This window comes from Rhopalosiphum maidis, chromosome 2 (genome assembly GCF_003676215.2).
Source record: "Rhopalosiphum maidis isolate BTI-1 chromosome 2, ASM367621v3, whole genome shotgun sequence".
Taxonomy (NCBI): Eukaryota; Metazoa; Arthropoda; class Insecta; order Hemiptera; family Aphididae; genus Rhopalosiphum; species Rhopalosiphum maidis.
In genome coordinates this window covers 60,764,321-60,789,664 of record NC_040878.1, presented here as the reverse complement: position 1 = coordinate 60,789,664, position 25,344 = coordinate 60,764,321, and the positions used below count along the sequence as shown (strand labels likewise).

General features: G+C 25.4%; 1 protein-coding gene across 2 annotated transcripts in view; it reads left to right on the top strand.

Annotated features, from left to right (window-relative positions):
* LOC113553371 (acid sphingomyelinase-like phosphodiesterase 3a) overlaps window positions 1-25,344 on the top strand; it is a 196,206-nt gene that overhangs the window by 66,280 nt on the left and 104,582 nt on the right. For both annotated transcript variants that reach the window (XM_026956678.1, XM_026956679.1), the window contains exon 4: window positions 14,818-14,922. In XM_026956678.1, coding sequence (XP_026812479.1) covers window positions 14,862-14,922 — 61 coding nt within the window. In that variant the 5' untranslated portion in view covers window positions 14,818-14,861. The remainder of the gene's footprint in view (window positions 1-14,817; window positions 14,923-25,344) is intronic.

The window sequence follows — 25,344 nt, the reverse complement described above, 5'->3', positions numbered from 1 at the left end:
GTTAAACATAATAATTTTTAAATTAACAATTTATAATCTAGATTAAAAGATACAATATTAACCTGAAGATATTCTAATAATTGCATTATATACTTATTAAATGTATTTTAATTTGTACCTGCACGAGTTATTTATTATTAATTAATTCACTAAAACACTATTTTCAAACTGTTTTAAATGTTTATAATATTTATATGTTAAATAACGAACAGTATTATTATATTTTGAGAATTCAACTGTAGAAATATATTTCAGATACTACTATAATCTATATTTTAGAAACTATACCTATTCATAAATTAATATTAATATTAATTATTAAATTTCCCATTTCGAGCAAGTCCGTTCATTGATATTTTCGGATTAGAAATAGAGCCTTTCTAAAGTTACATTACACACACGGTCCAAGCAAATCACATTAGGATTTTACTTCCAATAATATTTCTATCAGATTTAATCCATTTGGATGGTTCTACCCATACATCATGGGCCATAAATTTCAAGGGTTCTATCTATACTACCAGGTAGGCTAATGTTTCAAGGATAGTATTATCGTTTTTCTAAAAGGAGAATAATATCAAGTGTTTTGATATATTTCTTAACAAAAGGTACAAATAGGTAATATTGATAGGATATATTATATTATAAAAGACTTATTGTCGGTAAGATAGTAATGTGATTACTTTTTCATAATGATAATTTTATTTTTATTCAAATAATATGTTTCATTTTTATTTTTTAATGATTGGTAATTTAAATTCAGATTCTCCCAGTCTACAATTGAATGTGTTATTTCCTAATTATTATTATAATAATATGTAATATTATACTTGAACTTCCCTAGAATCGTTATATTTATAATATAGATATTAATTTTATAAGTGTTCAATGTTTTAATACTTATTACTGAATAATCTTAAAGATTTGGGATTTCAAGTAAATAAATAAATGTGATATAAGCTTGACAGAATGTGTTTAGAATACAATATTATTGCAGATAAAATAATTGTTTAACTGTCTACGCCGTAGCGTGGTAAATAGATATATCTTAAATAAATTTTCAAAAGATAAAAACCATGTCAAAAACAATTTCATCTTGATCGCTATATTTAAATAATACAAACTTAATATGGAATTAAATGTATTGACAATTAAAAAAAATAATAATTAATAAAATTCTAATTAAGTGTGTTATAAATATACAACTTCAATTTTTGTATCTTTTATTAATATAGTAATTTATAGTTAAGTTGAAACCAGATATAATTCAAAATAATAATATTTAAACAAAACAATTTAAGCATTAAGTGATCTTGGATTTGGTTTTTTTTTTTTAATTTTCAACCTTCAAAACTGCACAGGACTTTTATGCAAATGTTACCTACTATAGTACTTACTTTATAGATTACTTATTTTCGTCTTAATATTATAAAAAGTATTATTGTACCGTTATTAAAAAAAAAAATGTCCGTAAAATATGGCCATTTTACTTAATACTTAATAGGTATATAATTACAAAAAAAGTTATAAAGTTTGCTTTCCCAATATTTCTGCAATATATTAAATTTCATTCTAATTTAATACTATATTAGATGTGTTACCATAGTGGTAACACTATGGTATTTATTTTTAAGTATCTACGTCTACCTTTATTTTTATCACTGATTCTTAACCGTCAAATGTTTTGTTAGATTACCTTAGTTTTTAAATCAGTTCCTAAATTTATACATATATATATATATAAAACTATTGTGTCCGTCAGAGAGTATTTCCTACGAAATAAAAACGGTCTTACTATTTAACCTATAACCCGGAGCAGTGTGCTGCAAATAATTTATGATTCTCTGGCCCTTGGTACACAACGTTTCGCATACCCTCTTAATTGTATTTGATTACAAGAAATATAATTGAATGAATACAACGGCCATGCTTTAGACATTTGACTTTAATTCAGTGATCATATTTTAGTAAACGATCATATACGCCCATGAAATTTAATCCGAAATTTAATGTGTTTTTAATCAGCGACTCGTGTGTATCTACTTTTAGTTATATTTTGTTATTACATTACTCTTAAACAAGCCATGTTTTTATTTTAAAATACAATTTTGGTTTATAAAAAAAAAAAAAATACTTAAAAAGATTTCAAAATATTAACGTATTCATTAGTCGTATTTAATAATATTGACAAAATAGAAAAACTACAAACTACAAAAATAATCAAATTTTGTCAGTTATTTATATGCACATTGCATATTATTTTTATAAAATTATATATTATAACTTATACATTCATATTTAATTTTACCATGTAATTTAATCTATTAAATTTTAGTTCAGTTTCATTCTCATAATATATCGTATAGATTATAAGTCAAAACCACAATTTCATCAAGCATCCAGGTGAACTCTAAGTCATTAAATTGGAAAACTGACTTGAAACTTTAGACAAGTGAAGTTCAGGTTGTTGTTATGTGACTGAAACATTACATATAATCATGCATTGTTATGAGCTGTAAAACATATGGCGTAACTTTTAATTTAAGATACAAGTTATAATATAGTTATAAATAAAATAACGCATATATTATGTACTTTATCATAAAATGTTATTAATCAAATTAATTTTCTGTAATTGGTTTTGCGATTTATAAAATAACGGTTGAATAATTATAAAAAAAAACCATTTCTATCTATTATACCTAATACAATTTTCCATATAACTTAAAACACAAGAGTAAACAAAGCATTTAACTTATCCCAAATTTAAACTTATTACATTTCTATTGATTTCATAAAACTATTAATTGAATATTTTTGAAGCAAAAATGTTTTTATTTAAAAAATAATTATTTACAATAAAATTTTATCTAATTATTATGTTTTTATTCCTTATTTTTTCGATTATAAAATATTATATGCAAATCAGTACATATTCTTATTGCATCCCAAGCTATAGATTGTAAACCTCTTTTAAAAATGAAAAAGATTAATAAATAAATATTGTATATAAATATTATTTAAAATAGTGATATTAAATTGTAATCATAGCTCTAAAAAGTCTCATTTAGAAGCTTAAAAATAGTATATGCTAAATAGAACAAAGAGGTTAATCATCGTATATTATAAGAAATATGCGTGCGATTAACTTACACTGAAAATTCACACTTCTTGTTCAAGAGCCAAGAGGGGAACATATAATATGACTTCAAACTGCTGAATAATGTATGAGACATGTTCGTTGCATGATATGAACAAAGACTGTAAGTTATTGAAAATAAAAATAAAATAAATACCGTTTATAACAAGCACTAAAGACCGAAACTAATTTAGTGCTAACAACAGTATTTTTTCTAAACTAAAAATACGGTAATAAATTATGTGTTAATGTTGCAGTAATAATTGTATTATAAAGTATATGTCTGAAAAAAATAATTTATAATAGCTAATAATACATACTAAAAAATTGAAAAAAAAGAATATCACTGAATTGAGTATATTTAAACGATTAATTTGTTAGATATTTAGATTGTTTGCTAGTTATAATACTATAGTATACAATTTATAATACTACTCGTGTGCGTGTTTGTATAATATATATTAACAAGAATATTCTATGAAAATTCAAGATAATATCATAGTTCTTTATTGTTACTTAATACGGTAGGTATTCAAAGTATTCTTATAAAATAAGGTATTTAAAACTAACCATACATTTAATATTATATCATTAATAATCTACATAATTCCACTATCTACCACAAAATAATTGATTTTAAAAATACCCATATTTTTTATTTTTTAAATTGTTATTAAATTTTTTTTATAATTATATACGGTTTATTATCTTCTTATTGACATACTTCTACATTTCGAACACCCATTTAGAACTAGTTCTTTTATTTATTACTCCACGGCTAAGAAATTGTTTTACCTCATTCATTAAATACTTATTACCTATAATTCATATGTAAACGATTTATGTTTTTTTTTTTTTTTGTTATTATTAATATTTCAATAACGTAATAATCATCAACGCCCTTAATATACGATCTCAGTGTACAAGCGTATCGTGATTCCATTTGTCTGTTACCTCACAATTTATCATGGCATATTAAGCAACAGTTTTTGTCTTTTTGATAAGCGCGTAATTCAATTTGAAATGTGTAAGTAGTGTAATTATTGCTGGATGTTATCGTAAAATCGTTATTTAAATTTTCAAATCAAGCTCCCGTAACATTAACTTAAAACTTCTTTGAATTGTGGTTTTTGTACAAATGAATAATAATTTGTATAACTCGTCATTGTTCTCCAATACACGGCAAGGTACATGCGTAATTATAAATAACGACCAACGTGATAACTGATTACAGACTATACTGTTCCAATAGGGGCTCGCGTTATTGTAATAATCTGAAATGCAGACAATAGTAAAGTGTAGGGCATTATCTAATATATTTTGCCAAACATTTCCTTATTGTTTTCGCATAATCCCGTGGAACTCGCAGACACGTTGGATTGTTTATTGTTACAGTTCAGTGGTACACTCGTGATGTGAATACATGACCTGTCATCAAATGAAATAATGTACCCTTCTAATAGTTGATGTTTCGTCTCTTGCCGATACCAGGTATTATATTATCATAATGAACATTAGGAATTAAGTGGAAAACTACAATGTATAAGAACATTTTATCCAAATCTATTATTCAAAATATAGTGTGTGCTTGTTACTACCAGAAGTAAATGTGAAACAGCGAAGTGTATTATTTATAACACGAGGACTAGTAGGAATGAGTAAATGTGTTGAATTAATACAGTACGTATTATCGGAAATGTTTGAACGCATTGAATTTATTTCGTTAAAATCTATAAAATTCTCAAATTAAAAATCTAATTATATTTGATATTTTTAAACAAGATTTCTCGTACAAATATTAATAAAAAAAAAATGCACTTTCTACAGTCATATTTTATTTAAAAATATTTTGGACTACTATTATGCTATTCACGTCGAAAGTGGTGCAAACGTGTTCACACAATTAATAATATTATTGTATCATTATAATATTATATATGACTATAACTCTGTGTACCCAGAAATCACGTCACTAAATTTAATGTATTCCAAAAATAAATGCTACAAAATATGTGATATGAATGTATAACCTGTTAAGTTGTTAATTTCAGTAACGGTTACGATTTTTTTTAAAAAATTACAGTGATTTGAAAACCATATTATAATTAAAAATATAACATAATACATTGTTATATGAAGAATATTATATGTCTACTAATATGTTTCTGTACGGAGCTTATACATTTTCCAATGTTTTAAATATATTTCAAATTTATAAACTATATGTTATTTAGTCTTAAATTATAATATGATATACAGTTACCAGCTCGTGTATCTTGTGTACCGTGAACTGTTTTTGAAATCAATGTATCATTATATTTATTATTTACCTTTGGTTAATTAACACAATTATTGTCTTTATAAAACATGAAATAAGCTACAGATCATTAGATGTGTCTACCGAGAAAAAGTAAGTCTATAATTCGGTTAATTCGCATATAATATTTTATACTATAGTTTTTTTTTTTAACTTTTCCACTGAAACGTAGTCCATTGCGAGGAAACAATTTTCAGTAAAATACCTAATATTTACAATACTACCTATATTAATATTATTGGATAATGTTACCGCCGTAATATTTTTTATTGGTTAATAAACGACATGAAAAATATTAAAATATACCGTTATATTGACATTGAGAATATTTTCACAAATTAAAGTTTGATTTTATTACAACGAAATTATCTTTGATTTTGATTTTCAGTTATTTCGATAATTTGTTTCATATCTATAATTACATTTTAATAATGAGATGCACGTATAAATTATTATAATATAATCATCATTACATTTTTCAATTAAAAATATGCTTTATTTGAAAAAAAATTGTTATGGCTTTCAGGTACTATTATTTATTGGAATATTTTCTTTAAATTTGTTGACTGATTAATGGTTATTATATAAAATATAAATTTTAATCACGGGAAAAAAAATGCCATTTAAGTGCCTATCTTTGTACATTTATTATATTATAACCTAGCTTGAATAATGCATTATCACTTTTTTACAAAAGTACTTATATAAAAGAACTAAATAATACACTATTACAGTATAATTCACTAAACATGTTACCCTTTTTATTCTTTAATGACGTATTTATTCAAATACTGATTAATGGAAATTTCTTTTCTTTTTTCTGTAAATTGATAATCAGATTATTATTTTTTTTTATCTAAATCACAATACTGATGAAGTATAAATAAAGACATTGTTTTCAAATACGTAGATTATCTTTACAATTTAAAAAGTTTATCCTATGGGGTAATTTTTTTTTTTTTTTTTTATAATGAGAACCAACATCTTTTAGTGTTAATTATAAATCAATTGATTTTTTTAAAAATATTAACTCATCTAAATTGAAGTACAAATGAGTCATTTCTGAATAAATTATTTATTTTTTTGTAATAATATTCCTTCAAAATTAGTTTTATATTTTTATAAATTAATATATGTTTGGATAAAGTATATAATTATAGACAAAGTATATTATAAAATCGGAACCAAATTTTACACACATATTCCTTGAAATATTCCTTTTGAGTGTGTATACCTATATCAGTGTATAACAATTGTCAGTAAAAATTACAACAATTAGAATTTGTAAACATTTATTGAAGTAAAACGGAGATAATCGTAATTGACGAATTATTGTGTATAGTATAGTATATGATTATTCTATAGCCAATATTTATAAATTATATTTATATCGTATAACTAAAACGATTTAATAATGTGTTTCAAGGTAGGTTTTATATTTTTGATAATGCCAATATATCTTAAAAAGTAAAACTAAATATTGGTGCTTTTTCTTTGACTCAGACACCTGTTATTGTAATTTTAAATGTTGTAAACTGTGTTTCATGTCTTTGAGCATTGCCAAATGTGTAAACAATATTTTCATTAAAAAGTAAAAAAGTAAGTAGTACTTGTTCTTCCAAGGTACTAAAGCACGAAGGTATCGCATATCATATTTTATATATTTATTTTTTGTGTGCCTTCTTCTAATCTAACCTTATCTTTTTTAATACACCACATTTATTCCCGACGAATACATTTTATAGAGCTGGCGGCAAGATAATAACAACTATTCAAGTGTCACGATATTTCTTCGTTAAAACAAAAAAAAAAAAAACTGTACAAAAACGTTTTAGTATTTTATTCTAAACGTATCTTAACTGCGATGTTACAAGGTAGGACATCCATCAACCGGAACTCAAGTTGAATGAATAAAAAACCAAAATGAAATATATATATACATTATACATACAAATAATACACATTATAATAGTGTTATTCTTTGGAAATACAGGAATAAGCCTGTCGTCTATTCAGGAATTATACTTCTTTTCTTTTTAAGGTAAATCGGCATTTACAAGGATAGATTAAGTGCACTAAATAATATTGGTATGTAGATTTATTCCAATAGAACATAATTTATTAAATTATTCTTAGATTTTTTTCTAGAATAAAGTTACAATTAAAACATTATTAAATATTGTCGACTGAAAGTCATAATATAAAACAATCTTATAAACAATACATGGCCAAATTCTTGTAATATTTATATATATATATATTTTCTCCGTTTCTTTTTTTTTTTTGGTATTTTCCTTTCAACTCACTTTTACATGAAAAATAATAATAAAGATCTATTTTTGACTTTAAAATATTTATATTAATATATACAGGGTAATACTTTTATCATTAAACACTCGTTATTTCAAAAAGTGTAGACTTTTTAAAATTTTTAGTTTCGTGATTTTCTATAAAACTATAATATACAATTTGTATTTTTTTCACTCTTATATTAATGAAATCACTATCAATTTTTGATTTTCAAATTACAATCTATATTTAAAATGTAATAAAATAGTAAGGCTTTTTTTCGTAAATTTTTACATTAAAATTATTATTTTTCATTTAACCGTTAATGAGTTATAACTGCTCAAATTGAATGGTTCGAGATTTTTCGGTATTCGTCCTACAGGTTATTATGGCAGTGAGACGTTGGTAACTACCGGTATAAAGTTCATCACTACGTCGATAGTTGATAATGAGTTTATTGCGAAAGAAAATATGTACCACTTATTATCTATTGTTCATGTGATTATTGGTCATAAGAATCCAAAAATAATAAAAAATCTGAAAACAACTCAAATTTTAAAAGCTAAAAATTAATGAAAAATAATAATTTGAACGTTAAAATTTATAAAAAAAAACCCTATTAATTTAATAAATTTTTAAAATGTTGCAATTTTGAAATCAAGATTTGATAGTGAATTCATTATTAAATAAATGGGTGAAAAAAACAAAAATTGCATCCAGTTTGAGAAAAGCATAAAAAAAAAATTTTGGAAAAAAAATCAAAAAAATCAATACTTGACAAAAATGAGTGTTTATGATCAAAGAATCACTCATACCTTAAATTGTTGACAAAGTAATCGTTTACAATGTTTATAATTTTTTATTACGTCATAAAAATAGTTAAATGTATTATTAGGTCACTCTTTAAAATTATATGTATTTTCATAATTATTTATAATTTACTAAATAATTAATACAAAATTATATAATAAATTATGTAAGTGGCCTATAATAGTTATACAATAGGTTAAATTTAGGTTTTTAAAATACCTGTATTATGATATTGAATAATTTAAAAATCTAAAATCGATCCATAAATTTTCTAACTAATTAATTTATGAAAACTCATTAGGTACATAGGTACTTACTCGTATATTATATGATTGCATAATTTCATATTTCTAAGATTTTAAACCCAACTATATTAAATAAATATTTCTTTATTTTTAAATATATTTAAGTATTATTACTAAGTATTAAATTCCGGGTAAATTAAATTTATTCTTAATTTAGTCTTTTACGAGTTATATATAATCTTAAATAAAATACTTGTATGTTTTATGAATATATTTTCTTTTCAATTAAATTCTGAATCCTTATACTTTCTTTCTCTAAATATATTTACACAAAAATAAGTCAGTAATTATTAAAAATATATACAGCGAAACAATCCATAGGTTACATTATGTAACCAGTTTACAATCGATTATCCTCTAAGTAAAAAAATATTATTTGTTATTCTTTTGCGGTTAATTTATTGAAATTACACGAATTCCGACATTACAGTATTTTATACGCACAGTTATTTATTTTTTAACATACACCGAATGAGAGTAAGCAAATTAAACAAGGGATTTTTAACATTATCATTAATTAAATACTTACACGAAGTGAAGTTTATAAAAAGTGTAAATATATACAATCAAAAATCAGTTTAATAATTTTATCCAAAAACTCAAACAAGCTTTTATTTTTATATTTTTTTTATTTAAAACTTTTCACGTGGGGGTCGTTTCCAAATAAAAGGTTTCGTTTCCGTCTATGATACCATAAAACATGTCAATGAAGTACTAAATCACAAAATCCAATCGTTTATAAGTTGATTTATTTATGTTAAACATTTTTACAACAAAGGATTTTTTTTTTAATTCTTTTTTTTCATTTTTTAACGAATATTATCAATCAGTTACTTGGTGACTATTTGAATACACTCGGCACGTAAATCGCAATAACTTCTCTTATTTTATTTTATTCAGTGGATTAATCATGATTGACCTTGTTGATCGTTTACTGCAGTTAATATATTATAAGTTTTCATGGTGTTCAACCCTTAAATTTTTTTGAGATTATTCCGAAAACAATAATTATAGTTTACTGACCTGATAAGTACGCATTTTATATATTATATACCAGGGGTGACCAACATGACTATGTACATGAGCTACATATATTAATGCAACTATATCAAGAGCCAAATCATCTAATCTGTACTTTCATACCACAAAATAAATAACGATAGCTAACATCCGATAAACATATCAAATTACGAAATATGAAATTATAAAATAATAATAATAATAACAAAACATTTTTTTTTTTTATAAATGTATGCAAAAAAAAATTAAAATTTTTGTAAATAAGACCGTGAGCCGCACACGTCGATGAAGAGAGCCGCATGAAGCTAGCGATCCACAATTTGGCCACCCCTGTTATATACTCATTATCCGTGCGAATGTATAATAAATATAGACTTAGCGAAGAAAACAAATCAAACAAATAACGTTATTTTAATTTGATGAACTGTACAAATAGTGATGTATAAAATACTTTAATATCTTTGAATATTAGTGACACGTGCACATTAAATACTTTATGAACTAATATAATGTTTTACGATGAACTAGTAATGACTCGCTACACGAATTTAAATCTTAGTTTTGTACATTTGAAAAGAACCAGGATTAATTTTATTACACTTTTAATATATACACAGGATAGTATATATATTATATTAGCATTCTATCATAAGGACACTTGGATTATTGTATGTTAAAATAAAAACGACAAACTGCTGGGTTGAAAGAGTTTATATATTTTTTTAAATAAATACGATTGATCGCAAAGTAAAAATTCTTGATAAACATATTTTTTCTCTATAAACCTATAAAGTTTTTATAGAATTATAAGTGTCCAGAGACTTAAGTATATTTAATATTTTTTTTGTTATTGGTCCTTCATAAACTTCATATATTTTTAATTCGCTTTGTGCAATTCATTATGTTCATGTAAAATAAAAATGTTTAAGTGGTATTTTATTTTTTCATTTTTTATATACATAAATATTTTTTTCCAATAACTAAAATATATAAAACACTTGTTGAAAAAATAATACCTTATGCATATTTTAAAATTAATAATAAAAAAAACATTTTTTAGAATTTTTTTAAAGATAATTCTATATATTTTATGCTTTATTTCAACTGTGTTCAAAGTAAAAAAATATTAAATAAACAGAGATTATATATTTATATATATATATTATAATATAATGTATGTATATACATAAAATCATTTTATTTTTTTTTTTATTTAATAATGGGATGTTCTCAATTATAGATTATACGAAACGCAAGATTTTTTTGTCTTTTCTCCCTCTTTTGCTAATAATTAAACGGCATTTTGTATTAAATGATTTTCCGTTCATATGAACTCTGCTGACGAAGGTTTTGTGGTTAAGATTATTCACAAAATATTAATTTAACGCGATTTATATCATAACCATGCAAAACATGTGGTATGTTTTGATTAATTTACTTAAAATCCTTTTGAAAACATTCTTGGACGCATACAAAATTTATACTCAGGTCTATAAGACATTTTATCTGAGATTAAAATAAGATTTGTAAAATTTTTGAAGTAGTAATTTTAGTTTAATAATATTACCCAATCTTATAAAGATTTCCATTTATTTTAACCAAAGAAAAATGTCTAATCTGGAATGTATTTACACTCAAATTATAAGGGAATTTTTTTAAATGTATTTAAAATTTTTTTTAACTATTGTTAGGGATATTTAATTAATTAATATTTTATTTTTTTTATTTTCAATAAATGCAGGCATAATTAAATTTGATATAACATTCGTAATAAATTATTTTGTCCAGTCATATTATTATGTTGCAAATTGAGTAAAAATAATTAATATTAAATTAATATCTAATTTTAATCTGAATGTGCCTTAAATAACATATGCGTGTGAATCTTAGATACCAATTATCTCAGAAACCACTCATTTCATCGTGTTGCTATTTTTTTGTTTAAATGAAATAGCACACTATGGAGTTGTCGGAGCTAGTTGTATAAGTACTTTTATGGACTCGACTCTCATTCACAGAAATATTGAACGATAAAAAATGAATAATATATTAGTAGTAGCTTTCTCCTGGAAAATAAAATTTAAATGTAATACAAATGATGGTAAAACTTTCTTCATGAGAAAATTGAGCTTTATACAACAAAAAATTGTCAATATTTTATAACTTAATTTTTTTAGTTAATTTCAAAATAATGACAAAAACTATTTGTTAGAAAAATTAACGATTTGACTGGATACAGAACGATGTAGTACAGTGCATTTGTTTGGGCAAGAAAATTAAAAGCCCAATTTCAATTCAATAAGCTTATTAATAATAATCGACTTATTATTTTTTTTAAATACACACATAAATATATAAAAGAACGATGTATTGTCTGTGAACGACAAGTATAAAAACGGACTGAAAAACTTTAAACCACATAAGAAAGCTAATCTTGATGAGGAACAAAGTTCACCAGGATAACTACTATGTCACATGATCCCGTGTAAGCTTGGAAAACAATTTATACATTTACGCCCCTGATCAAAAAAACGAATAATATAATTTGCAAAGAAATATTAGAAAATCGATAGATATAATATAGTTAATATAGTTTTCACATAGTGAAAAATATTTTTAAAGAAATACAGCTTTTAAATGATTTAAAATATTTACATAAGCATCGTCGGGTAATTAATACAGCTATTTAAAGTTGATATGTTGGAAATACCACGTGTACATTAAATTATAAAACTAAAAATATTATTTATCTACTCACGTTACACTAAATTATATTATCAGGCAACAAAACATAACACGGGAGCATATTTTGTACGATAAACGAAGTGCGCAGGGACGACTAGTATACTGTATTATATTATATTACATTTTGCATCAATCTTTTTTAAAATATAAATAGGAAGTACAAATTATGTGGAGCTATGTAATTTGATTTTTATCCTTTTGTAGTGTAAATGTGCTAGTAAGGAACTTTTAAGAAGTTTGTATTAGTTAACGATAATTTAAATTTGTCAATGATTTACAGTTAAGCTATTCTTGAATTTTATTTTATAAAACTTTTTTTTTTTTCTGTAAGCATGTTTTAAGCACAATATTATACTGGATATTATTTTTTTTTTTCATTATTACTAATAGTTTTTTTTTTTTTTTTTAACTCTATGTGAATATTTTTTCCGATGAAATAAAGTACCAACACCAAGAACTCATTAAATATAGCATTTCTTGTACAAAATGTATATTATCTTAGTACTAGTTGTATATAATTACATAAATAAATATTATATCAAAGTATTTAACTACCACATGATGGCATAACTACTATAAGATTCCGAACGGATTTATGAATGTATTGATTTTACAATGGTATGCGTATTTTTTGTTCAGTCTGTCAGTTTGTCATCAACATTTTAAATTTGTAATAGTAAAAATGCTTAGATTTAAAAAATGAGGTAATTTCTATTAGAAAATTGGACTTAGTTGGTTTTATATTATTATGTATTTTATTATAGGTAATAATATTTGTAGGATATTATCTATTTATAATATGAATCTAATTTTTTCTATATTATGAAATTCGCCGGGAGATATTATATCGATATAAGATGGTAAAAAACATATCATTATAATAACTAAATTCTAATAAGTAATATAATAAGTGAAATATTTTCTAAAAAAAATTACAACCTTTCATAGTATTAAAAACTAAAATTAAGAACAATCTAAAAACATAAATAGTTTGTTATAGTTTGTAATAAAGGCCAGTGGTGTATTTTTGTGTTCATTTTATTATAAATAATAATAATAATAAAAAAAAAAAATACTTTATTTGATAAAATATATCCTTTAATTAGATCTATGTAAAATATAAATATTTTTAATTTTGATATTTTTTATTTTTATTGACTATAGCGTTATTTCTTTTAATCTATATTCTGGTAATTTAATCACTTAAATCATATTATACCTCTCACAACATATTGTTTCAATTGGGCTTTTCCGCTTAATCATAATAAATAAATAATTATTTATTATAACGGTCACTAATATTTAAAGTGAACGAACGATTAAACAATTTGTTTTTTACTTATATTGTTTAATTGTTATTGTGGTATTTACATATTTAGCTACATACGAGTAACCAGTATGTTGACCAAATTGATGAATAGGTAAATACAATAATATGATAATACATCTAGTGAAATACAATAAAAGTAATATTTAAGATACAAATGGATTTGAATTATAACGCATGATTTATATAAATCATATTTTTTTAAGTAAAATAACTAATCAAGAAAAAAATACTTAATTACCTAACAGTAATGTTAAATTCTATATTATGAAATATTCCGTATTGCATGTTTTACTCAATTATGACGAAACTCAAATTTATAATGATATTAATCATCATAAATGAAAAATACTAACATATTCAGCACCAATAAAATCATTTATCACGAATTATTAATTTATTTAATTTAGATTTAGCTCATTAGTGGCACATGGTATCAGGAGACGATTAAATACTTATTTTTCTTCTCCTATATTATTGCGTCACTTGTGAGCCAATTCCAATTAAAATAATATGCGAAAAATTATTGCATTAGTAATGTATATCATAAATATATTTACTCTGTGTGTTTATTAAATTTGTATTTTCTGTGATTAAATTTATTAAGTTTATCTAATAACGAAAATTATGTATAATAAGAATACCTACTGTTCTGTCCTATAAATTAGTAATTCAAAACATAAAATTGTTTACAAATAAATCCAAAATGCTTAAAATTTCCATTGCTAAATTATAGGGTTCTTTTCTTTTTTTGATGTTTTTGCTAACTAAATGGAAGTTTCCATACCTTTATTGACTCCGCACGAATTATTTACTCTCTTTGAATTTGCCATTATTTAAATTGTATTGTTTTTGTTTGTTATAGGGGAAGATAAAATGCGACCTCTATAGGAGGTTTAACGGGCAGTGATGCTGTTTTTCACATTTATTGTCTGTGCAATAGCCATCAACAATGTTTCGTCGAAAACAGGTAAGCTGAAAAGAATTAATAGACTATCCTGCAATATGAACGTCATAAAATTGCTTTTTGCGCGTACAATTATCCACTTTGCCTGATCCTTATTATTAACTGTTTTACACCAAGTACCAATCAAAATAATAAGCATAAATTAGTGTAGGTACTGAATGATAAGAACGAATTGAAACTTGCAAATTTATTTTAACGAAATATGTGATATTTTAGAAATAGCAGCTTTTGCTATAAAGTTATCACGTAATGTAAATATTATATAGGATCATTATTTTTGATAACAATTCGTTTCCTCAAAAAATATGAACAATTTTGTAATTACAGATAAGTATTGATATTCAGTTACCGCATCAATCTTATTGTTTAATATTTTTAATAAATCTAGCTACAAATTTATTTTTAAATTATGAAAATTATAATTATAATAATTCAACTGTGGGTCTCTCAATATTTTAGAAAATTCAATAAAAATTATCACTTTTATGGTAATATCAAGTGTATCTACACGTAAAGTTCAATATAAGTGTAATTACGTTTTATGAAAATATATAATATAATATAATTTTTAACAGATTTCTGTTTAAATATTTTTTTTTTCAAAAATATTGCAGTACTCTGATCTTAAGTGTGTTGAATTAATACAATTTTGTTATAATTTGTTTATATTGTTCATTTATGTATTATAAATAAGGATTGAAGTATTAATTTTTCTAGTTTTTTTAAAATTATTGAACAATACCTAAACTAATTTTTTATTGCATAATTATTCTAATAAGTTCTCGGAATTTAAATTTACTTACATAAATAGAATTTGGTATGAGTAGTTCATTAGTTATAAGTATTTAAAATAAAAATATGAAAAATAATGAACAAACTTTTTATTGATTACATCTGTATTATATATTTTAACTTATCTAAATATTAAATAATATTTTAAGTTATAAGTTAAAAATAATTAACTATAAATTGAAATTTGAATGTTTGATATTTTAAAAAAATATTCTAATTTTAGCTGTTTCTAGTTTAATGAATTAAAAAGTACATGCTATACATATTTCATTCAAATAAGATAAAGATGATTATGAAACAAATAGTATTTTATAGTATTTTTCTTTTTAATAATTACAAAATATTTCTAAAAAGGATAATTATTTAAAAAATTGAGTGTTTATCTTTAAGATAATCAACATGTTTAAATGTTTATAACATTTATTTTATCTGAATAAATAAATAGGCTTAAATATATTGTAGTAGTATAATTTTAGGATTTTTTGTGCCAAACCAAAGGACTTTGCAATAAAGAGATTTTTAAAAACCATGGATTAATCATTAATCAGAATTAATTTGTTTGAAGAACAATCAAACATGAAAATCGCCTATTTTAATGTTAAATATACTTGATAATTATAAATATATCACGTGGGAAACAGTCTTATTTAATATTCAGGATATGTTTTCTATTACCTCCGACACCAATGCCAATGAAAAGGTTTTCTATGGAAAAAAAAAATTTTAATTAAATTAAATTTGATAATCTAACCGGAAAAACTAACATTTTCTCGGCCGTTGTAGTACATCTGTAGCATAAACCAATTGTGTGTATTTGTGTATAGTTGTATATAATTCGAATCGATTCGAGACATAATGCAAACGACCATGGCGATGACTGGAAAACAAAATACTACTTCGCTGTAATAATATAATAATTTTACGCTGCATAGCCTTGCGTAATATATCATTGGAAAATACGACATATTGTACATAAATTCAACAATTTATTAAGAGGCTTAGAAACGTTTACCGACCGGCGTCATATCGGGCAAAGCGCATGGTGGTGGGAATCGTATCGCGTTTAAACCTAACATAATGCGACGTCGTATATTAATATCCGATTTCGAAAGTTTCCTCATCCGATACTGCCACCACCGACCAGCACATATATAATATTATATAATCGGGTGCGCTTCCGCCACCACTATAACACCAACACAGCCACCATTACTGATCTAGCTGTATACATAATATTAAAATATAATACTGTCGTCTGCGGGAGAAGTCACTATTTTTCATTTAAAGTACGCGATCGAGGGTGGAAACGATTCGGGTCACCCGCCCACCTTGTCTTGTCATTCCGCTATCTCACTCTAGTGTTATTATTATTATAAAAACTGTATGAAAATATCCCTACCAAAACCCGTTTGTTCGTCTTGCCTCCATCGTGACGTTGACATAATTATATCGTTGATTCTCTCTCTCTCTCTTCTCTGACTCTCTATCTATCTATTTTTATTATTCGAAATCACCCTGCTACTTTCTACGTGCCCGACAAGCGATGATATTTCATTTTAATTGCAAACCATTGGCACGCGGGATATTTTCTTTTGAAAAGAAAAAAAAATGGAACAGTCGCACTGACGACACCGCGATGACAACAATACTACTGCACGCAAGATACAAAATACTGGAAATATTTCATAATAATATAACAACGAAGAAATCCTCACGTCACACATTTTGTTCGGTGAATTATGTATACGTGAGGTACTGTCCGTGCGATGTACGAACTGTTATTATATTTCCCAGGACTAAAATTTATCAAATTCAGAATTTTTACGACATAATTCTCTGTTTGTATTAATATGAATATGTGTGTCGTAGTGTATGTATATACTTGTATTGTAGTCTTATCGTGAAATAGTTACTGTTATTATATTTTTACAGAAAAAAAAAACATATAAACATACAATAAGATTGATAATGAAAGGAAATGGCATCGATTAAATAGATTATACGAAAACTCATTCGGTTTTCCCACTCCTTCGATTATTTTGAAGATAAATCTTATTACATGTACGACAAATTTAACCAGCCGAAACTTTAGACAACTTTTAAACGAAATCTTTCTTCGCTACGCTTACTATATTCTACTCCAACAACAGCCGGTTGGGCCTTAAGTCATGTACGCACTATATATACACGGAGAATCGGGACGACATATTAAACACATTAGATACTCTGAGTTTGACAAATTTCGACCAAGAACTTTAATGGAGCGAAAGTTGCCGTCGTGTCATAGTCGCGTACCGAATTCCTGACGAATTTGCTCTCGAGACATTTTAAAAATACGCCTTAAGTCACTGCGCTGATTTAGATTGAATACTTTTACGCATATCGATTATTCTTAAGATACCAGCAGCTGTGGAGACGTATATCAAGCGCTTATAATAAATTATTCGAAGAGGATTTTCTACTTTCTCGAAACAACAACATGTCATGTAGACACTAACTTCATATGGTTTTGATCGGTTTAGTTTGAGAATTCCATATAAGTGCCGTAATTATAATAACTGTGCAGTATTAAGTTGAGTGATAAATTAAATCAAATAGTATTTACTGGAAATAATATCTCGAATTTGTCACAAGAACCATATAAAACTTGGTTAAAACGTATGAATAGAGTAAAGATATTTAAAAAAAACTATTATTGTATATAATTATAATATTTTATTATAATAATACATTTTTTCTACATAATTATTAAATTAAATGATTAAATTATCAAATGTTTATTAATATAATAAATGGTTTCAAAAATTGTTATGATTATAATATCTTTATACTTATTTATAATTCACTAATATATAAATAGGTAACGAGAAATTTAATGTCCATAATAATAATATTGTATACAGCGTAGTACAATAATATTAGGGCTTGAAAGTTTTAGGATCTAAAACTGGTAAAATATAAACGCAAATATGTACGAAAAAAATTGTAACATACACATGTAAAACTTTTAAATGTAGGTAAAGGCTTAAAATTATTTTGAAATTCCAAAAACAAAATTTTAATTTTAAAAATACTGTAAAATTTCAATCGTGTACAACAAATTTACCAATGAATAAATAATAAATAGATTAGCGATAAGCTAAATAAATAACGTATTAAAGTAAGATACTAGGTATTTTGTCATATTAGCAAGATATAGATTTAATGCATATCGCACAGCTGTCGTTAAATTAATATTAAATTGCAACAATGACAATTATAAATATCTACACAAAATAATGTTGAGTTATGTGTTCAATATTATTTAAAATGCATAGTTTAAGAAAAAAATATAATCTTTTAGAAAATATTAAATATGATATTACTAAATAATATGCAAAATTTCTGATTTTTAAGCTTGGTTTGCTGTAAATCGAGAGCATATTATAGAATAAATGCAATTATGAACTGCATTTCATACAATTTTTGAGCCCCAATAATAATTTATAATACATTCCTAAACTAAACATCTTAATACGGCACACTGGCTATGCAAAATAGCTACACTCGCGTCAACAAGTAAAAATTAAGTATTTTATTTTGGATAAAATACCTAATAGATGACGCGTGTTCGATATTCGAAAACCGTAAAAATCGGAAATTATAATATCGTAATCTCGGATTTCGTTGAAAACACAACACCGACCAAATAAACAAACACCGACCCCGAAACAATGAAACTATAATAGTAATGCCGTTGGGGTGTAAAGTTTTAATCTGAGTAGCAAAACAAAAATAAATCCTTTCCCGGTGATTTATAGGAGATTTTCTGACACCCTTATAACTCGCACTGCTGCCGCATAATATCGAATATATTGGAATTCGCAAAAGAAGTGAGGAGAAAAGAAAACGACCCCAAACTTTTCAACCGGGAAGAAGGTGCCTTTTTTTTTCAACTAATGAAATACTCATTACACACTCGAATCGGCCACAGCAAAATGTATAACGCCGGCGTATAGTGTGTACACGGTAATACGGAAATCGTTCGAAAGAAAAAAAATACTGTCAGCCGCTGACGTTTACTGCTGCAGTTAGTTAGTTAACGGTAGATAAGCGTATTATATAAGGTGAGTACCAAACCGACCCACGGTGAACAAGTTTAGTAACCGCTGCGTTATTGTGATATCCAAAATATTGACGAGTCGCCAATGAATCAAAGCGGTCACAGATGGCGTGCAAAACCAAAAATCGTTCTGTTCGACACTTTTTCAATACAACGTTGTCGTCGACTGTCTTTGATAATCATACCGTTGGCTGAGAGACCAATTATAAATGTTGACACTGCGTGGGTAGGTAACCGTCAAAGACATGTATTTTCAAAAGAGTAAAACAATACATTTTTCAAGGTTCGATAGACCTGAATTTATAAGTCAGTGATGCTTTTACCTTGAGATGATTACCGGGCGGTTTTACGTAATCGGAATATATTTCTATTACGATCACAATATTAATAGGTACTGAAAATTAAAACGTAACACCTCAGTATAATTTAATTATTTTTTTATAAAACATTTTTAACGTGCTTACAACTCAAGGAAAATTATTTATAAAATTTCCTATAGGTGTTTTTGATTTTATTTAAAATCACTTAAATATAATAATTATGTTTACCTTAATGAGATATTATATAAATTTACGTTTAATTGAATATATTTAATTATTTATTTATTTTTTACTTAATAATATAACAGATTGAATTGCTTTACAATTGAATACGATTTCGTATAAATTTATTTACATAAATGATCAATATGCGACAACAATGTCATGAAATTAACTTCTTTGGCAAAAGTTTTTTTTAGCTGTTACTCCAAATGGATGGCAATTAGCTGTAAACTAAACGGAAAAATGTGTGGGTACAAAATATATTGTTTTTGAAATATAATTTTATTATTAAATGGAAGAGCTTTAATGTTATTTTAACTATAGAAATACAATCATCAAAACATTTTCATTTGTGCCATCCATTTGAAGTGATGTGAAATCCGTTAAAAAATCGTATTTATTATCAGCATACTTTAAACCGATAAACAGTAATAAGTACTATCTACTAAGTACTAGCAGCTTATAAAAAAAAAAGTAAAATTTTTAAAATATTTACGTTCACAAGTGAATAAACGTATAAAATAAATCCACAAATTGTATTATTATTTCAAAAATCAAATTTATAATAACACGTCTAACACATTTACCATGAAATGTATTGAAATGCACTTCAATATCATGCACCTGAATTTATTTCTATACTTTATGTACCAATTATATTATATTGCACAGTAGATCGACAAGCACGTCACATTCAAGACAAACTGTATAAATCATCGATGTATTTGTTGTGTATTATGATTGTCTTTAATTTCAACGTATGTATAATTGTTAAAAATTAAACGCTGTACATTTTTATATTGACGTATAGTTAATTAAAATACCATTTTAATAATACAAATACAAGAATTTTCAAGATTTATTCTTTTGGGCAACAATACATCAGGCTTTAAAATCTAAAGAAAATAACCATTTACAGTAGTGGTTGACGTCTTAAGCGGACAACAATAAATTCAAACAATGGAGTATTCTCGACAGTGGAAAATTTTAAAAATACATTTCTGATTGCAGTAAACACAAAACGCTGGCTTATTTTATATGCGCGTTCGATAAAACGGCGATTATTCGGGAAACGCTTCCTCATTCGCCTTTTGAATATACGAGCAATACAATCTCGCCTCGGCGTTTCCTTTATTTAATATTCTAGTAGTTTTGGCGGTTTCAGTGGTTTCAATGGTTCGTTGACAAGTCATTTTTGAACAAAATATAGCAAAAGTAGCTTTGATGGTAAACCACAAAAACCACTGTTTGCTCGATCGTTGCAACTATACGTGCTCTAAAAAAAGCGTAGAGAGATTCAATTGAAGTGTAAAACTATTGAGAACCAAGTGGCTATATGGCATAAACAGAAAATATATAAAAATACATACCATTTTATGCAAAATTATTAGGACACTAACATCTATATAAAACTATACCTGATATATGATATAAACACCAATGCTAAAAATAATCATAATTTGTATTATTAATATTTTATTTACTTATTAAAATATAAATAATTGTCAATATTATAGTAAAAATGTATAATTTTTTTGTTCATTAAATAAATTTCATAAAAGACCTTTTTTTTTTGTAAAGTTGATTTTCACTACGTATACCACATTCACAAAATATAAATACTATATAATTATGTACTTATAGTGTTAGAGGTAATACAAAAACATCTGACATTATATCATAAAATATTATGTTTGGTAATTTTAAACGATTCGTTTAGTTCTAAATTTAATATCTAGATTGAAGCACGTAGGTAACAGAGATTTTAGCGATTTTGTACGAAACTACTTACTTTTTTCTTATCTCATTTTGGTACTCGTGTATTCTATCGAACCAAAAAACAAATTTGTCCATAAAACCGTGGAAGCTGATGGACTCGTTTGTAAGTGATTTCAAAACGGTACAATATTTGTTCGTAAGATTTACTATTAACAAAAATGGAAATAATGTATTTTATGTTATAAAAAAATAAATAAACACAATATTTAAGTAGAGGGTAGATTAACTTCATATTTCAGCCACTGCCTCTCACAATCAAATCCACCGATTTCGTTTTCGTATACGTGTAATTACCATCAGTTCTCCACATTAAGTTTGAGAACGTTCGTATACGACGCTACTCGATCATTAAGTAAATTATTTATTGTACCTGCTCGTAAATAAGTGTACCTACCGTATTATTATCACGTTTAATTCTCGGCACGATTAATATATCCCAAACCAACCGTACCTTATCTTATATATTATAGTAATATGGTGAAATGGTAATTGTCCAATTGCATATACATATTATCGTTCGTAAACAAAATTAACATATACTAGGTACGTGACCTACGCCTTACAATAATATATTTAACAATTATTTTCGACTATAACTATCTCCATGAGAATAATATCTAATGTATAATAACAATACAATATTATATTGTCTCGTAGCGTGGTTTTTTCCGTTCATAAATTATTGTATATTCGGATGAATAATAAAAATCTACTGTTACACGTTACCGCGACAACGTCCTTCTCTATTTTGGTTTTGAGTATGCATTTTTTCTTTCTTTTATGTATACGTATTTTTTTTTTCTTTTTTGGGCAAACTATCCTTTTCGAGTCCATTACCACTATCGGATATGAATATGGTAATGTGTAATCCATACACGTATCACAAGCCGGTATCAAAATAACTGCAGATATATTTTATATCCGGCCATATTATAATATGCCGTCGTTTCACATATAAATTGGTGATTATGCGATTTCGCCATCATTCTTTTGAACAACGATGGAAAATTTTGAATGCATATTTTTCGTGTTTTTTTTTTCTAACGCAGTGTTTTAGTTAGAGAGTTCACATATCACGACACACGCAACACGGTACGAATAACACTAATTTGTAATAAATGTTTGATTTTAACCACATAAAGTAATTTGACACTAATAAATAGAGATACTCTTGAGTTTGATATACGTATATTCTAGAAGCTACTTTTGCTTATGAAAAAAATTACATATAAAATAAACAATAATTGTAAGGCATTGCTCGACAACGGTGAGATTTTTTTCGCAATAAAACTAAGAAAGGTGTCTTATTAGTTATTATCATGTGGTTTCGTAATGAACCAAAAACAAAAAAACTGTATTACGAGCTTATAAAGAAAAAATGTCACTGTTCGTTAAATATCTAGTAAAACAAAATTGATGACTATTCTCGTGTAGGTTTATTAATACCTTGTTACAATACGTACACTACTATAGCATGTGACCCGCAAATAATATATAACTATTATACAAATAATAATTGCAAAAAAAAATATAAAAGTCTTTAAAAAACTTCTTTGTAAAAAAATGCATGGCAACAGCCCAAAGTTATACATAAGTATGCATAAAATAAAATAAAAATAAAAATCCTAGTAGACTACTCTGCGCTAGTGTTCTGCATAGTCCGGTCCAGTCCGGTCCTAACATACAAAAACTATGAATCATCGATTTGGTCTGGTTCAATATTTTTTAGTAGTAATTCAGTCCAGTCCTAAGATAAAATTCATTATTTTCAGTCACTTACTGTTTCAAAAAAAAAAAATAAAAATATAAAAATAGTTTAGTCCAGTTCGGTTCTGTCCCAATCACGGTTCTTAAAATCTAAGTTATTCTTACGTAATACCATTGATTATAAATACTATAGATAGCTCACTTAAAAACAATAGCTAATATTGACTGAACCTTACGGTCCGGTCAGTTAACGGTCCAAAATGTTTTAAGATCGAACCAGTAGTCCGGTCCCGGTCTACTCTATATGAATAAATTTAATAACTGGTCCGGTTCTGTCTATAAATAATACGTAACCATGGCTCGGTCCAAATTTTGTCTTCTATTAAACTTCTAAGTGTGGTCTGGTCCGAATTCGGTCCTTTCCTTAAAATTTAAGTCCGGTCCGATCTTTAAAATAACGGACCGTGCAGAGCTCTACTCTGCGCACACTACGACGCGGTGTTAAAAACCCTGATATATTTCGAGGATCAATTAAACAGGTGATTTTTTATTTGGATCCAATATAGATAAGCTATTACAATTACATTACATTACTATATTTTTTTTTATTTCATAAACATGATTTTAGATTTTGTGGGTTATATTTTTGAAAAAACACCCTTAAGCAATTTCGTACTACTGCTCAATATATATATAATTATTATATCCAATCTTAACAACAGTTTGAAGCTCAAGATTTTGTCAATTATTTTTGTTTGGTGATAACTTGTACGCCTTGGTGAGTGACAGGAATTTAAAACTTTCTCTGTATACTATAATCTTTGTCAAAATTATATTTAAATATACAATGCTTCAAATAAGCAATAGTTATTGATAAAAATTGATTTATTGTTTGACATTACATTAATGGAATATAATAATATAATAATTATAATTGTATAATACATTACACATTTTGTTTAGTTTACTACGGTTAATCTTTATTTTTTACTATAGTAGTACAATACTTACATCAAATTATTAATTATTAAACGTGTCAGATACACATTCATATAAAATAATATATTTTTTTATGCTATTTTAGGTATTTTAAATCGAATGTTAGTTTAATAACATCCTAACTATATTCTGTACAATATTAAAAAAAAAAAGCACAAATATAACACTGTGTTCCAATATTAATAAATTACATTGAATGTGCTTTAAGTTTATTTTATAATATATTCAAAAGTGAAAATTGAAGACCCCCGAGAGTGTTTTGTTACAAAACATTAATTTTTCAGACATAATTTCTTTTATGGATTTTTATGTGAAAATAATTAATTAATTTTATTACCATCAATCATGTTCCAAATGTTTACGATTCAATGTTATCAACTTTTTCCATGGTGTTTTAACAATTTTGTTTTAATTTAAATATTTAACTACAGTATTCAGAATACATAATTATAATAATTCTTTTAATTTGAATAACATCTGATTAAATATTTAAATTATATTATA